The sequence below is a fragment of the Chaetura pelagica genome, unplaced genomic scaffold, assembly GCF_000747805.2.
Source record: "Chaetura pelagica isolate M959 unplaced genomic scaffold, ChaPel_1.0 scaffold94, whole genome shotgun sequence".
Lineage (NCBI taxonomy): Eukaryota > Metazoa > Chordata > Aves > Apodiformes > Apodidae > Chaetura > Chaetura pelagica.
Genome location: NW_009952881.1, coordinates 1367828 through 1385759, shown reverse-complemented (window position 1 = coordinate 1385759; position 17932 = coordinate 1367828). Strand labels below are relative to the sequence as shown.

At 35.1% G+C, this 17932-nt stretch overlaps 1 protein-coding gene across 2 annotated transcripts in view; it reads right to left on the bottom strand.

The window, feature by feature from the left end:
- Positions 1 to 17932, bottom strand: part of SOX6 (SRY (sex determining region Y)-box 6) — a 241841-nt gene that overhangs the window by 221198 nt on the left and 2711 nt on the right. Inside the window, exon 2 of one of the 2 annotated variants that reach the window (XM_009995398.1) lies at positions 6153 to 6396. In XM_009995398.1, coding sequence (XP_009993700.1) covers positions 6153 to 6396 — 244 coding nt within the window. Of the gene's footprint in view, positions 1 to 6152; positions 6397 to 17932 lie in introns of those variants that run through there. The other variant, XM_009995399.1, reaches the window with a different exon arrangement.

Below are 17932 nucleotides of genomic sequence, written 5' to 3'. Positions count from 1 at the left end.
GTAATATAAACATATTTTAATGCTAAAGCTAGTAAAAGTCCTTGATCTTTCAAAACTTTAGACATGTGCTTAACATTATACTTGTTGGTAGTCCTAATAAGTCAAGCACATACCTGAATGCTTTTTAAATTTACAGGTTTAGATGAGTAAAAACAGAAAGTCTTTCACAAAGAATTCAGGTGATGATTAATTATTTTTAAATACAGTTCACCCTAGAATATAGGGAAAGGTTCAAAATAGACCTTGCTTTTGGAAAGAAAAATGTGGTGTCAAAATGAAAATAATGCAAGTATACCAGGCATGCCAAAAAGTGCAATTATGTGATTCTTTTTCAAATACAGTAAATTTATTGTTTCACAAGCCCCATTAAGTACATTATCTTGTACACTTTTAGGAAATTGTTTTATTATTTTCAATACGTAATATAAACATATTTTAATGCTAAAGCTAGTAAAAGTCCTTGATCTTTCAAAACTTTAGACATGTGCTTAACATTATACTTGTTGGTAGTCCTAATAAGTCAAGCACATACCTGAATGCGCTTTTTAAATTAAAAAAAAAAAAAAAAAAAGCACTTAAAAAAATATTTCTACATTTTCTGCAATGTATTTATCACAGAAGTCTATTTTATGGAAAAATAAAATACCACATCAGCTGCTTTTTCACACCCCTTATTTTCAGCCAAAACTTTGTGCCCATGCAATTACATGTGAAGGTATTTATCTCTTTAGTTATATAAAAATGCTGATGCACTACCTGGCATGCAGAAATAATATCACAGGCACAGTAGAATTGCTTTTGATCATCACAAAACTCAGATTTGTACATGTAAATAACAGCTGCATGAACAATTTAGCACATACAGAATTGCCAGAGTTTAGTGCATTTATATTTGATGCATTTTATGTGCTCATATCCAGCCCATAAAAGAACTAAAAATAAAATTTCAAAACATGCAATTGTATCTATAACTTTTGAGAATCTGAAGGCATGAATTTAGCTAACAACAAACACACAGTGTTTAGCATCTGTAAACATTTTTTTATGATCTTTCCTAAAAATCTGAGTTTATTTTTTGTAAAGGGAAGAACTTTCAACAAGAGAAGGTAGCAACAAGAGGGATGGAAAGGGGGAAGGGAGTGACAGGATTGTGCTTGTTATATGTAGAGGCAGTAAGCATTGAAACGCTCAGACCTGCAAGATACCCCTTATTTCTGCCCTTCTGATGCTAGCAGTTTTGCTAAAGCTATATAAAGTTAAATTTGATATTTGGCAATACAAAATGATTTTAAAAGAAACAAAAGCAAGTGGCATTAAGAGATCTTCACTTTTCCTGCTGCATATACAAATCTGCTGGCAGTACTGCCGAGACATGCACACAGACACAGTGGAAAGGTAGCAAGCCTTCCACTCCTTTGGTGAGAAGTCAACAAAAGACAGAGACGACATAATTATGAAATGTATGTCAATGCTGCCATTTGAGATAAAATCCAGTGAGATGCGTTTTGTTTATAAACCCAAATGGTCTCTGAAAGATGTTACAAAATTTATAAGGAAATGTAGCATGTATTTGGCCGTAATTAACTTGTATATATGTTTGTTTTTCTCCTTCAGAGGAAAGTAACACCCATCCTTTAGACCTGACTTGTTGCTGTGGTTCCCTGTAACAGCTTCTCACTGCATCATTCCAAGTAACAGTAGAGCAAAAATACGTGGATGCCCTCATTCTGTGCATGAACGTGCTGCCTATATGGTGATGGGCAGAGGAGGAACATCAGCAGTAAAAGAAAAGAGCACATCATCATGTATAGTGACAGGCACAGTGCCTGGAAGTTCCTCACAAACCCTGTCTGTTACCAGATTGTTATATTGGGATTGGAGATAGGAATAGAATTTGCCTCTCTCTCCTTTTCTTGGGGGGTGGGCTTCTTGGAGAAAGAGTCCAAATTTCATTAGACTAAAGCTGCTTAAATTTATCATTCACAAGGTCCACATCTAGCCTTTACAGCCATGGGAATACATAATTTCATTCCTGTAGGAAGTTTAGGTCTCTTGTCCATCTAATTTTATATCTTGTATTTGTATCTTGTGTTTGTTGATGGCACTGCTTTCCACTGATACGTCAGAGAAAAAATTTTAAAACCTTCACAATTTACCTCACAAGCTATGTGGAGCTCTGTATGAAAATGGGGACCATTCCTGATTCTCCAGTGAACAAAACACAAATTATGACTCTCGATTTCTTTGCCTATTTACTAGTAAGTGTATTATTAGGATACAACAATTCAGTTACAATCAAATTCAGGAAAAGTAAATATTGTTGGCTTTCCCCACTCATCCTCTCTCAGTCTGTTGCTGCAAGAGAGCCAAGATTTGGATGCAATTTAAAAATTTGACTGTATTACTTGCCTGCTAGTCTCTGTCCATGGAAGAGAGAAGGACAGTTTCCTCATTATCTCATCATCTTTGCCCTCTTCCCTACAGTCACTGCAACAAATGGATACATCCTTAGCCTAAAACAATTATTTTTTTCTAGTAGGACTACAAACAGCAATAAATACCCATATATCTAGGTATTTTAACATTAAGTTCCATTTGGAAATATGTATAGAACCTTTTCAGCTCAGCAATATGAAATTTCAGAAATCTTTTGGTTGCTTCATTTTCTCCCCACTGTAACATCAAACTGGCTGGTGATGCGATACTCACAGTGTAAGTCATTACAGGTCTGACGTTACAGTTGTTACACATTGCTGAATCTGTCAAATGAAAAGGGAGCACAAAGGGAATTTCCAAATGCAGCTGCTATTTCCCATTTGTTACATCCTTTTATTACACCATATAAGTACACAGCTGGGAAATACTATAGAGTGGGAGTTAAAACAAAATATTTTGGCTTCCAGACATTCAGAATACACAAAGGACTCAGTGGAAAGCAGTGCCTGATATCAAAAGGGAATGAAAGTTTGAAAACATTTCTAGCCAGTGTGGTTTTTTATGATAATACATAATGTAGTTTAAAGGTATCTTAAATTACAGAAAGTGCTGCACACCATAAAGGTTGTAGAAAAAAATCTCAGTCTCTTTTTCCAAATTGCCCTGGTACAACATCTTATTTTCACCTAAGATCTGTACAGCCCTCGTAGCATGTTATGATGCACACTGTGTGCTGTCACAGATTCCAGTGAACTCCTTAGTAGTTTTAAGGGCATGAAGGATGCAGGATTGTGCTCTTAATTAGGTAACACATTAAAAAGGGTGTTTTTTTCTTCCCCACATGTCGACACAGCATTCTTTGAATTTACCATCTTCTAACCAGACAACACAAGTTATTGATGCATTTTAATGACAGCGCTACTGTCTTTACTTCCCGTGTAAATGGTATGAGCAGGTGCTTTTTCAAATCTGCTTTGAAAGGATGTGGCTGGGAAAGGTCAGAAAGCACACACCTTCTGGGAATTCGGTTTTATTAAGTAGAAAATTGGTCGCTACCCCAGCACCTATCTCAAAATTGCCCAACCCACCTTCTGGAATTTGTTTTTCTGGAAAAACACTCCAGTCCTCCCTTTAAGGAGTATGAAATTGCCTTCACTGGGAAAACTGCAGGCACCTCTGAATTCTTTCCTAGCAATATTGATGCCTGTTTGGAGACTGTTTTTTTCAGAGAAACTTTATATAATTAATTGAGGCTTTAAGGTTTGCTCATGAAGGACATAAATAAAGGAGGGGGAAAAAATATATTTAAAAAATCCCAAACAAGTTACCCTAAATGACAGTCTCTGAAGGAGAAAAAAAATTCACTACTTCACTCTTGTGATCTAACTAGTCATCTAACTCATCTAAACTGTAAATACACTGGGACCTTGCTCTGTACATTCTAGATCTTTCTTAAGTGCAACCAAATACCATGCCTTAGAACTTCAGTTCTCACTTCTAGCCAAGCCTTGTAAATTATATCCAGCTTTGAGCTGGGCAAAAAAAAAAAAAGAAATCTGTTTGGCTTAGCTGAGAGCTATCTAAATAAGGATGACCTACATCCACCACCAGACTTAACCCAAGGGAATTGTGGAAACTCCTAATGATTTTCAGGACATTCATCTACATATACGATGGAATATTTACCGCAAAAGAAGAGAAGAAAACAAGAGTGCCAAGTCACTCAAGCAAAGTTTATGCACCTGTTCAGAAACATGATAAGCTGAGTATTGATTCCTGCCTGTCCAGAGGCACAGCAACCATTGACATGAGAGTGCAGCACTAAGAAATTTGCACTCTGTTGCTGTAAGTGTAAACACACTTTAGAGCAATTCAAATGAGCACAACTGGTCATACTGCAAGAGGTTCTATCATTCTGGTTTAAGGACTACTTCAGGGCCAAGAACAGCCTGAGCCAAAACCAAATGCCTTGCGGGACTATTAGAGGCTAGGGGTTCTTTTCTCTCTGGGACACAGAGTCATTTTATCAATGTAATTAGTGTCCTAAGAACAGAGTTCCCAGAGTGCACATGCCTTTCTGAATGAACAGGAAAGTAGTGGATAAGTTCACAGATTTATCTTTTCCAGCAACAAACTTGATCAATCCTTTCTAGTCTGCATCCAGCATTTCCTCCTGATAACATGTAAGTTAAAATTATTCTGATGTGCTTATCACATTACTTGGGCAAAAAGAGTGACTCTCCATCCAAAATGAGGTTCCATCTGAGAATTCAGCACAGAAGTCATACATACAACTCAAAACCTACCTTAATAAATCACTATCCTATAATAATTTTTCTTTAAAGCCATTTTTACAGTTCAATTTTTTTTGTGTTTTTGTTTGTTTGTTTGTTGTGTTTTTTTTCAGGACAGTCACCCAATGTTTGGGAATGTTTTAGGCCTGACAGAAAGTTCTGCGCTAGGTTAAATTGTGCATTACAGATTAGGTAGCATTTTTCTGGCTTGGTTTAATCATTTGAATAAATTGGATTTTAGAAAGAAAAAACCCCACAATACTATATTAGCAAAATAGATATGATTGTAGTGCTATTATGTAATTAATTCCAGGCATCAAAATACGTAAAAAGAATTCCAGTGTCTGGGTTGATTAATGAATTAGAATTATTATTTCTAGTCAAATGTGCATTAAGTTTATTATTTAGTGCTGTAAAAAAAAATTGTACAGTTTTTTTAACCTTATTGAAAGCTGCTGATTTGTACAAAGAAAAAAAAAAAAACTTGTTGAAAAAAATCTGCCCATTCTATAAAAATACAGAAGGAATTTTGCGAAAAGGGTATTTCTCTTAAACTAACTGTATAAATGTAATGTCTGTGAAAGTCACTTTACAGAGAGTCTAGAATTATCTTCTAAATTTACAGAATACCTGGCTGCTCCACATACTTTAATTCTGTTCCTGAGGAACACATGCAAGGAAAATAAATTGACTGAGATGCTATGCCCATTCAGTCTTCATTCAGTCTGCCCATTTATTGCACAGTTTTGGGGATGCACAGGCAGAATTACAACTGAAAAATATTTTATGCAGGCTACTAAAAAGACTATAGATAATAATTCTGATCATTGGTACCATCACCTATAAGATCTAGAGCAGAAAAACATAACATACTTGCAAACACCTTTTCCCTCCACAAAAAGTTGTAATTTCCTATAAATACAGCAGAATGTTTCGTGTAACCTAAATGCCAGGTTCTTTGTTGTGGTGTAAGCCTATAATATTCTAGAATAAGTGGGTTCTATTTCTGAGAGACAAGTAAAAAAACACATTAGTTTCTTCCTTCATCACAACACTTTTCAGATGACTAACAGTTATGAGCTACATCCTCCTGTCAGAAATTAATGCTTGAATATATGAGCTAGAGAGGTTATGACATAAATCAAGGAATGAATGAAAACATGATAAACAGGTGCATTTACTTTCCAAAGGTGAACTCATCAAATGACCTCATTCATATAGACCTGTATACTTAAGAAGATGATACAATTGTAATTTACAATTACACCATATTGATGTTGATCTATTGCTAACACTGACACTTTAACATTTAAAAAGCTTTACACTCATGAAGGATTATGCTGAACATGTCTTTCAAAATGAAAGTGAACAGTCTTTTACAATAATAATTTAGAAAGTCACTGTGAGAACTGTAAAACTCACCATTCTGTGTTGGGCTGAGATGACTCCATCCCACTCAGGGTCTTGTTGGATGGTCGTGACCAGACTTGGTAGCTCCTCAGAGTGAGGTTTGTTGTGCATTACATTATGTAGAGGCAGATGAGAGGTCGCATGCTGATCATTGTTGCCCTCTTCCTTGTGTCGTGATGCTAAGTCCTGGGTCATTGTTTCCTCTCCATCAGCTGGACATGCAAATGGAGAGGTAGCCTGCTTGGAAGACATTCTTCTATAAAACAAAAAAGCAGACAAAAAAACCAAAACATTGGTGTTAAATGAAAAAAAAATCAGGCTCAAAATAGTCCACTAAAGACATCAGACTTGCCTACAGCAGTTTAAAATTAATCTTATACGGTCAACAAATGTATGGGTTTGGGCGATCTGGATCTAAAATTGAGACAAAGTATTAATTTATGCCAATTCAAGGTCAGGGTTAAGTTATATTATGTCATTCTTTTCATTTAGACTTGTCAAACAATATTGTTTTCTCCAGTCATAAGAAAATAGTGATTTTATTGGTATTTACATGTTGATTTTGTGTAAGAGTTTTGGCTGTTAAACTCTTACTCGCAGGAGCAATAGGAAGGTTATAAGCAAACATTTACATGAGAGAGCCCATCATGATTCATTTCCTGCAAGCTGAAGAGGTTTTCTGCACAGATGAGAATTTTTAAATCCATTTCAAGTCTGCTAAATAAGTAATTTTGCTGTTTGTTTAAACCTGTATCTTCTCTTAACATATAAAATTGTACCCAGTTTTACCTTTTGGAAAGTGTTTTGAGAAGTTCCTGTGACAAGTGTTCTAAAACACAACAGTTTATTGAATGGATGGACAATATGTGAGTAACATTTTACAGTAAAACTCTAAATGAAAATCTAAAATAATTATGATCCATTTCATATTAGGCATCAAGTATAGGATATAGCTCAACAAATTAGTTTGACTTAGAAGTGTAATGAATAAATGCATTGATTTATGTTAAATGTATTTTCCTAATAATAGCCTCTTACTGCCATCTCATATGCAAACACAGCTTTCACCACACTTTCTGCACTTAGATGAAAATAAAACTGACTTCAAGTCAAAATCTGAAAACACTTTGTTTAAAATTTCCAATAAGATTAACTGCAACTGTTAAAACAATCATTAATAAACCTCAAAGAACACATCTAAAATGTATTAGCTATTTTCTGAGGTTTTTGTAACTTTAGAACATCCTTGACACTGAAATTGCTGAAAAACTAAGGAATAAGATCTTCATCTTAATTGCTTTTTAACAATAATTGATTTCATACCATTTCTTTAAAAATGCACAAATCAGTTAACATAGGAAACCACATGAGCATTTTTCAAATTAGCAAATCATTAACTTGCTAGTACTGTTTCTACAGACAAATAAATACTGATTAAAGGGTCTGGAAATCTGAGACTAACAGTTAAATTTACAAAACTGTCACATGCTTTCATGAATATTACAGTGAAGGAAATATCAAGTGCTAAGAAAAATAATTAAGTTAATTCCAATTTAAACAGTAGTTTTTATGTAGCAGCCTGTGTTTCACATAGGATTTAACAGTTAATGCTAAATTTCTCACAATTAATGAGGGAGTTCAGATTTAGTATCCTACAGTGAAAAAAAAATTAATATAGGATCAACTAATCTAATTATGTACAGTTCTATATGAAAGTATTACAAGCTTTGAAGTGCTTTGAAACATATTAAAACACTGATACCTATTTAGAATAAGCATTCTGTAAATAGAGATAATCCTGTCTCTTAAACTCAGTACTGGTGGGGGAAAAAAGGTTTGCATTTTCTTCAGGGAAGCCTAAGTGGAAGTGGGAGTCAAATATTAACGTTGCCAATAAGCAGAACTGACGAATTTAAACCGTGTAGTGCATTCTTAGTAGTACACTAAGGAATTTGTGTTGATGCTACAGAGAACATGCCAAGAGTTCAAAAACCAGCATTATTTTACGTACTTCAAAAGGTTCTGGTTCATAATTACTATCATCCAAGATAAAATAAAAGGTTTAGTTTCCCTTTTCTCACTAAAATAGTGATGCTAATGTAATCATTCCCATGAAAATATAAGTCAATGCTCGATGCCGATAGAAAAACAGACACAAAAACTGAACAATAAAGGATTTTTCCTTTCTTTCACCTAGTCAACGCGTCTCATTCCTGTTTCAAACTGAACAAGCTCCTGTGAAAAGCAATCGCTATGGCTGTTTCTTCACCATAAATTAATCATGACACAAAACTAGAAATGAAAATGTCTCTTAAGAATAATTTCAACTACAAACTGCACCGATGAATAATGGTGCACAATCCTAATTAAACACAACTCTGCAGCTGCAAAAATAGGCTGAATCTGTCCAAAGCTACGAGTTGGCTTTAAAGGCTGGTTTGTTAGGGACTGTTTTCTTAAGGAAGGCTGGGCCCTCAGTCTTAATCAGCCAATAAATTATTTCCTGCAATTACATTAAATAGAAAATTATCTTCAAATTGGGAATGTTAATTGAAAATCAAAATTCAGACTGAAGTTTAGAAATTACTTGCTGAATATAATTAGTCTAGAAAGGCTTCACCTCTATTGCATAAACAGGCATTTGGTGTTTCCTCAAGTGACCATTCAGTAAAGCTATCTACTGGTAATGCACTACAGCGGAAACACTTTTTCTTTGCCATATACACTAATACACTTTCCTCTTATTCATGATGTTTTAAAAACAATTAAGTAAAAATCTCTATTATGTTCTGTTGTTTAAGTTAATTATATGGAGAAAAAGGAACTCTGTTAACCCTAAAAATAAAATTAAATTGACAAAGCTTCACTAATAATCTCAAGCCATGCCCAGCAACTTTTTTCTGTACTAGACTAACAGACTAGGTCCCAGTCTAACAGACCAAGAGCATGGTTCAAATCCTTTCTAGCTCCACCTACCCCTTTCCTTCACTGCTGCATTATGATCAGACACATTTTTAATATTGCACTTTACTCAGTTATCTGTAGTTCTGATGCCTGAAGAGAAAGACATGCTCAGGTAGGCCTCCCAGGCACTTATTCTCCTTATGACATAATTTTTGCTTCTATTTCCCCCCCAGCCTTTTTTAATGTAAATGTGAGATTTAGCACATGAATTATGATCCGAGGTCAGCATTTAAGCATACCTTTCAGGTTTTTGGTTGCTAGATTTTAAATATTGAGGTAAAAAGGACAGAGAAGTAGGACGCTCCTAGATTAAAACCTCCACCTTCTTTTTCCCAGCATACTCATTAACTCAACCAATATACATCACGTGTACCTGTCTTCTGAGGGTGCCAGGTTGTGGACAAAATATTGATTATGCCTGGTTTTATAATCAGTAAAACAAAGTAAATATAACTCTGTGACAGGGTGTTTTCCAGTCAATTACTTTATGCAGGTGTACTCGTTACCTCTTGTTTTTACTTAAATGGGAGAATCCTGTGCATGGAAGTCAATCAGGTCCAGGCCAGTAGCTCCAAGGTTTCACTGAATTCAAAGGGAAAAGAATCTGGCCCATATGAGTAGTTTGTTTTTATGTTAACATTAAACCATATAACAGGTTGTTGTGCTAAAAGGTTTTAATGTTCAAATATAAGTACGAGTAGCAGTCAAATTTTAAGCCATAATAGCTTCCCAATATTACATTTAAAATATTCAAAATGCATTTGCTAAAATCCCTGGTGAGAGGGGGGGAAAAAAAGAATCAATATTTGTAATAAATAATGCCTGTAAAAGCTATCAGAAATTTACTAATTTCCATTATAATTTATTTTTATTTTTTTTCTCCTGTTATCAATTAAATTCACTTGAATGATTTCTTTTAAAGTTTCTGATAAAAAATATCTCCCTAGTTCTAACCCCTGCAAACAGGGGTTTATAATGGAAGTGCTGACACAACCGTAACTACAGCAGCGCAAATGGTGCCGCTATAATACACAAAATCAAGTTCTATTATTCTAAACTATCCTCGCTCGGGGGGTTTTCTTTACTGTGCTCCCAGACAAACTGCTGAAGCATGAAAAATTTAAATGCAATCAAGTGGGTCCAATTCTACTTTACTAGAACAAGTGTCTAGAGTGGTACAATCTTAAAAGAAGATGCAACAGATTTGTTTGGTGCTTTTCTCTCTTTTTTCTTTTTTAGCTGTTTATTTATAATACTGTGCAGTGGAGATAAAATAAGAGAGGAAATTACATTCACATTATATCAGTATATTGATTACACAGCACACAATCAGAAAGAAAACTACATTGTAAAATTGTTGCTTTGGTTAAACTGACAGATTAGCTGAACACTGCAGTCACTAAAGGTGGAAAATATATCTAACAGGTATGAAAATAAAGTGGAAAAACGCCCTAATTATCTGAAGTCCAATCAGCTACACAACTTTGAGAATTAAACAAATCTTGATTTGGATTTCCAAAACTATAATGAACTCTATCTCATTTTGAACTCAAGACAAAAGAAAAGAATGAGATTATGTATCAAAACATCAGTAAACCTGAGGAACTGAACCCCAAATTTAGTCAGTCTCAATAATGAGGTAATGATGCTAAAACTGAACTGCTAAGGTTTTTTTACCTATGTAAAATTAAACACAGTCCCAAATACCTCCAATCTCTACATATCTGACAGGGTTTTTATTTTGAACAAGAAATCCTCTCTGCTCTAGTGAAGACTGCCAGTCAGATTCTCAAACCACTGTTTTTCCTTCTTTCCTACAGACAGTGTGTGTTATACCTCTCTAAATACAAATGATAATACTTTTTTGTTTTGTCTAAAGCTTTTCTATGGTCTCAAATCCTTCAAATAGTGTACATCTTTTTTTTTAAACGATTAGATTATATTCCTGACATGAAAGGCTTCCAAGAGCCTTTCAAACCCTAAAATCTTCCATCCCTGCTGATTGTTCAAATAATTAAATGTTACAGTGGAAATGATGGCTAGCCCTGGAGTGCTAGCTGCTAGACTTTTCTGAATCAAGCTACAAAGTATTAACACAAATAACAACAATGTGACAGCATATACACTATTTCAAAAACCTATAAACTAAGCAATAACAAGATATATGACCAAGCAGACTTTTTGGCTGGAGACTCCAACTTCTGCTCTGCTCCACCCTCACAAAGCATTCATAAACCTAAAGGCATGTCTACACTGCAGCCACATAAATGACTGCTTTGTAATGCTCAGATATCCAAACTAATTTTAAACAAGCTCATTTCTGATAGCATTCCAACTACAATGGTACTCAACTGGGCTAATTCATCCCACTTTCATGGCTGCAGTATAGACATAACCCAGGTCTATAGCTCCAACAGTAGATTGGAATCAGATTAGATTGGAAACACATTCTCTTACAGAGCTTTTATTGAATAGTCTCTCTTCCTTCTCCCCAAAGTGCCTGGTTAAAGTACTTACGTGCATGATTAACTGTAAGTATGCAAGCAGTCCACTCATTTCAAATTGGACTACTTGGTATCAGAAACTTAAGCAGTCATCTAAGTGTTCTGGTGACTCTAGAACTAAATAAATTAAGGGAAACCATTTTTAGAAGTACTCAAAACCTTTTATATATTTCCTTCTAAACTTTTATGCTAACCTGGTGTTCATGAAAAGTAAAATCTAGCCACCGCATCTTAGCCCTCCCCACCTTCTAAGAGAGCAACAAAAGTGCATACTCTTCCTAATATCAAACATGACTTACAGAACCCTCCCTTACAAGTCACTACTCAGCTTGGGATAAATTAAAGGCATTTTCTACTCTTCCTTCTCTTTCATACCTATGGCACACCTCATCACTTGGTGTCCCTGAGTCTTCATGGATTCTGAAACTCAAGAACATAGCTATGAAGAATACTTTATGTAATCTATTTGCAGAGTAGAGGTCTGATATAGAATGGGGTACACTGACATAGTTGCACTGAAGTTACTGGAACAACTTGCTTATTTCCACCACTTTATCATACTTTAAACATTCAGGAAAACTGATCTTTATTTTTGCTGTATAAAGATACCAATCACATTAGTGTTCGGATAGACTAAGGAAAAATGAAAATGCTTTGCCAATAGCCAACATATTTCACAGCTCTGCCCCTGTAAAACAATGTTTCGTGGGCATAACTCAGCTATTAGTAAAACTAATGCTGTAATCTGTCTGCCATGTTACGATAAACAGTTATTTCCTAAAATTATGAAATCTCACTTCTGTTTTCAAGGAGCCTTAGTAACAAAAGTGAACAGTTACTAACAGACTCCACTCTCCTCGGACCCCACACCCCAGCATGAATCCCTATGCACAAAACCCATATAAACTGACAGCGAAAGGCAGCAATAGGAGAGAATCTCCCAGTTTCTATTTCTGGCTCTGGCTCTGAGTTACAGCAGGGCCTTAGGCAAATCAGCTGAACTGCCTCAAGCTCTTCCTCAGCTTCATTTGGCAGAAATGCTACTATAAGAATTTGCTACAGACAGATCATAAGCAGCACTGCAAGATTAGAGAGTTTATGGTAGTTGCAGGAATCACCTTAGAAATAAAAGGGGGTGGGTGGAAGCAAATGTGATTCAAGAAATTACAGCTTTAATGTTAACTGAGCACTCAAATCTCTAGCTGAAATAAGCATTGAGCTAGACAATATACCAACAGCTTCCAAGATACACACTCAGCCATTCTTAAATTTGTTTTTCCAATGCAGACAAATTACCCTTCTGCTAATCCAAATCACAAAGTTTTACTTCAGATTCAGACTTCCGCAAAGGTCAGAGGGTTTGGAGCAATTTTTATGCTATTTCTTCTCATTTGGAACCAAACAATGTGAGACCTAAACAGATTTTTTGGAAAGCCTTTCTCTTACGTTCAGCCATCATAGTGACCATCTCAGCCCTGCAGCCACAGTAAAATACTAGGGTTAGGGAATGAGTTCCTGTCTATGTATCTAGTTGTCAAAAACACGAAAATGAATGCAGCAGTGCAGCCCCACAGCCCAGGACAACTTTTCAGTGAAAATCCAAAGTTTTTATTTGGATTAATAAAATGCTAAAAATACGACCTACCTTTCTAGTAGGTTAAGTGTTCCTTTCTCTTTATTCACTACCAGGAGCGTTCACTGAAAATGCCTAAGGTGACCTCACATTGAATGCGGTAAAGGGCAGTGAAAGAATAGTCAGTTAGCACCTGGGATGTGCTCATCTTCAGTCACTGTAGTTAATACTTTCTATAGTTTATATTTAGCTGACAATATTGCTGTCACTTTATTTAAACAGCTTGAGACTGTTCTTTGGACTGGAGCTCATATGCCCTGGAATGCTTTGACTCATGAATTGTTTCTCCTGATAATGTTACACCACGTAACCACCTCTGTTTAATTGGTTGGTATTAGCTTCTCAGTGATGACTGCCTTTAAAGTCCTATGACTACACCATGTGTCTCTGGATATCCAATTTCTTACTGTTGGAAAAAGAAAAAGAAAAAAGGCAGTGCTGACTTCCAGCTATCTTTACCAATAACTATGGGAACAAGAGCAAGCATGCCAAGAATTTATCCATCAGCAACTTATTAGGATTTGTTGTTTGAGGCATCAAGTAACAGAATATACAATCTCAAAGCAATTACTAACAATAAAATAATTTTTTTTAAAAAACAATGGTTGCTATAAATATTAATTCACATATTTTTATGGAATATTATGACTTAATTGTTTAGTCAAAGGATTATATAAATGGTTTTGATAAAGGATGCCTAAAATTACTGAAAGGAATTTATTTTAGCATGTTTTGACTTTGAGACTTTATACAAAGGACATTAATACTTTTCTCTTTCTCCCCTCCCCCTTACAAAGCCAGTTAAGAACTGAATAACTGCTGAGTAGCTGAATAACTAGAAATCTTCCTGACCACATATAAACCTGACAGACAAAAGTTCCTGAAAGGTTCACTAAGTCCTTTCAATACTCTGAGATACATACTCCAATGGTAAGATGAAGTATTCTTACTTTATTTTCACCTACAGTTAATTTTCAGGAATGCTTAAAATTCTACGTAGTGAGTTAAAACAGTTAATTTTCCATCCTACAGGTGCAAAAACAAAAGGTCGTGTATTTCTCTGCACCAACTAATTCAGAACTTAAATATTCTACCTACAGTGAGATTTCTCTCCTCTCCTGCCCTGCTCTCCTTCCTTCTCACCATATTTTTTGTTTCTTATTTCTAAATCAAATAGGGCACCTCAGTAGACAGTGAAATGAAGAATCAATTTCAGGCTCACTTGTAGCCAGTTGCACTAAACCACCTAATTAGTACCTCCTTGTAACATGAAATAATGGCTCTGCAGCTCAGTTACAGATTGTCTTTTTAATAAAAAACTTACACTACAAGTCTGAGAACATTTCTAGCAGGCAAAATATTTCTGATTCAGTACAGGTTACGCAAGCATCAAAGCACTTAAATATAGGTGCCAAACCACATTGCCAGGAGCTCTTAGTACTGTGAGGTACTGTTACCTGACAGCTTGGTGAATATAAAATTACTTGTTTCTCCAAATGAAGACAATCAAATTGTCACCTTCCATTGTAATAATGCACAACTAGGGATCTGTAAAGTGCCAACATAATTACCAGGAAGAAAACAAAACGTAACAAAAATATCAAGTCTAAATTTCTCTAAAGGGTAAACACATCCATCTGGCTATTCACAAAGAAAAGGAAGAGGAGGGATTTTATTTTTACTATCAAATATCCTAGTGTGATTTAGCAATAACATTTATAAGCCTTTTACTATGTGAAAAAGAAAAACAGCTAAAGAAAGTGATTCATTAAGACCAAAAATAAACAGGTCAGAATGATGCTGGGATGTTACTCGTGCACATTTTAAGGTACTGCAAAAGTGTCATTAGAGATGCTAGGGATAAGCAAACGTATGTGCATTGTTAAACTCATATATGTGAGGATTAATAAAAATTAATTCTAACTGGCACATCGTGTACTTTGGCACAAGCTACGCGTGACGTGCCACTTGTATTTGTTTGTTTAAATGACTTCACTCTAAGAACTGAAAATGAGGTTTGACCTGCTGATTGCCTCAGAACTGGGATTTTCAGGATATTAAAAGCTAAGGAAAATGTTTCAAGGGGGTAATCTGAATGCATGAGAACTAACATTTTCACCATATATTTCTTTAGGTTATTCAGCAAGTGGCCTACATATTCAGGAGTGAAATTTACATTAAGGTGATGCAGAGATCTCATAACCAGAAATTGTGGTTTATACCTATAGTAGCTCTTGGCATTCTCTAAAATATAAAAGAGTGTCCTAGGTAGGATATATGGTTGAAAAAAAAAAATAATTCCATCTGCTTCATCGAATTGAAACTAACCTTAAATTCTTCTTGAAAGACTTGCATTATTGAATAATATCATGGTTTACCTTTTCTGTATCAGTATTTCAGTCACTACTAATCCATATACAAAGTTCTTGTACATTTATTGATGTAAATGTACATCACCTCCACATACTTTTTAAAGTGTCACCAGTGCTGGAGGAGTTACAAAAGAAAAGAGAAAAACAAAATATGCAATGCTGAGAATTGGCCTTTGACATAATTTTTTCCTCCAAAGGAATATTTAAGAATGGCATTAATGGACAGGCAGCTTCTTTCCACACTCCACAATTGCACCAGAAACAGAAGTAATTCTAACTTCTGTGGATAAAGCAGGCACAAGCACTGCTTAAATATGTTGTTACCCTTGCAGAAGAGGTTAAGGAAAAGATTCAAGATTCCATAACCCAGAACATCTTCTGTGCCTTGTCTCAGGTGTTTCACCTTCTTTTCCATTGTATTAGCATATTGATACACTCTGGCTGATATTCCTAATTGTGGCATTGTTTTCAAGGCACTAAGCAGCAAATTTAGGAGGACAGACCAGGGAATGGGTCAGTGGGAACAGTGGAAGAAAGGAAAACCCATAAGAATTTTAAAGTCACAAACATTTTGATCAGATAAAACAAAATAGACAAAATGCCTCACTTTCTGCAACTTTGAGAAATTCTGATTTTTGTTAGTCCTTTCAAACAGGCTTTCACAAGTAAGCATTGTGCACAGTATTTCTTTGTTTTGAATGCCATCTCTAGCTCAAAATGATCCTTCCATACTTGTGCAATGGGAACCCTAAAAGGTGTTTACAGACCCCTACAGGAACCACTGCAGCTACTACAGGGATAAAGGACAGAGTAGTCTGAAGCAGCATACGGTTCAGAAAGATTGCAGGGGATACTATGCCTACCTGAAGCTATCCAGGAAATACATCAAAAATACCCCATTTTATTGACAATGTGGTCAAGAAGAAAGTGACAAATTCTCCCCTCCAAGCCCTCCACTGCTTGGGCTGTGTAAGTTTTCTTGGGAGGGAGTAGATGGGGCCCTTTTTTCTGAATGTTAATTTAATTCCATACAAAAAAATGAAAACAAAAGCTAAATAATTGCAACAGTCTAAGAATTCACATAAAACAAAACATTATCTCCTGTATTAATTAAGCTAATCAGTTGCCATTAAGAACTGCAAACAATTTAAAGTTCAATTTACTGAGACTTTGAACCTCCTATCTTTTCACAAGATCCACAGATTAAATCTCTACTAATTTTAACTGCCTTTAAAAAAAGTAAGACATATTCACAGTTTTATTCTTAGTACTACATACTTTACAATATCAAGTATTTTCATTGTTATTTAGTTAAAAAAAAAACAACAACAAAAAACAACACCCCAACTGTTGTTTAATATTAACCAGTTTTCCAATGCAAGTTTTGTGTTCTAAGGAAATTCATTAAGATAATTGGACTAGGCACTGAAATTAATCAGAATATTAAAAAGTAATTGTCACAGGTAAAATTTACACAGCTTCATTATTCAGCTTCCAGCTTGGAGAGATTAATCCCTGCATAGGCCACTCTGAAACTGCATCAATTGCAAAGGAAACTAAACTCTTCCTGTCTTTTAATTTCAGCTCTGCAAAGTATCACAAAATGTTAGGAAGAAATAATTTGCAGTAACTGAGAACCCTCAACTATCCTATTTTTATGGAAGATTATGGCATACAACATCTGATCTCTAACAAGGAGAAGGAAACATGCATAGCAAAATCAATAGTAAGGGTAAAGGTGAAGAGTGCCCAGGCTCTGAATTGCTGCACATTTCCAAGTGTTCAAAGTTCCATGTTAGTATTTTTAAATGTGTCAAAGAATATGACACAGCACAGCTATCAGAATACAAAGAAAAAACAGCACACAGACCAAAGGCCCAGTCAAATGAAGTTGTCCTCAAAATGTAGAAGTTGAAAAAAATGTCTGAAGTGCAAACTTAAAATATTGACCATTATTTAAAACATTTTTACCCCTATCATTTAAATTCCTTGAGATCTATTATAAGTTATTTTAGACAAAATACTGAAATACTCTATTCTAACTTGTGATGAAGTATGATTACCATTGAAATACACAGTACCTTGTGGTTTTCATGTCTGACCCATTTTTTCCTATATTTTCAGGATAAAATATATGATCTGAATTTATAAAGAGGACTTGTATTCTCAAACAGTGCAAATTTTTGCTCAGGGCTATATTTTGTAACAGTTTCCCACTTACGTTTATCAGTAAAAATTTATAACAAACAATCAAATAGTGTATAACGTGTGCAGCCTATTACTTCTAAAAACAGCTTCAGACAGTTTCCTTCTCTCATG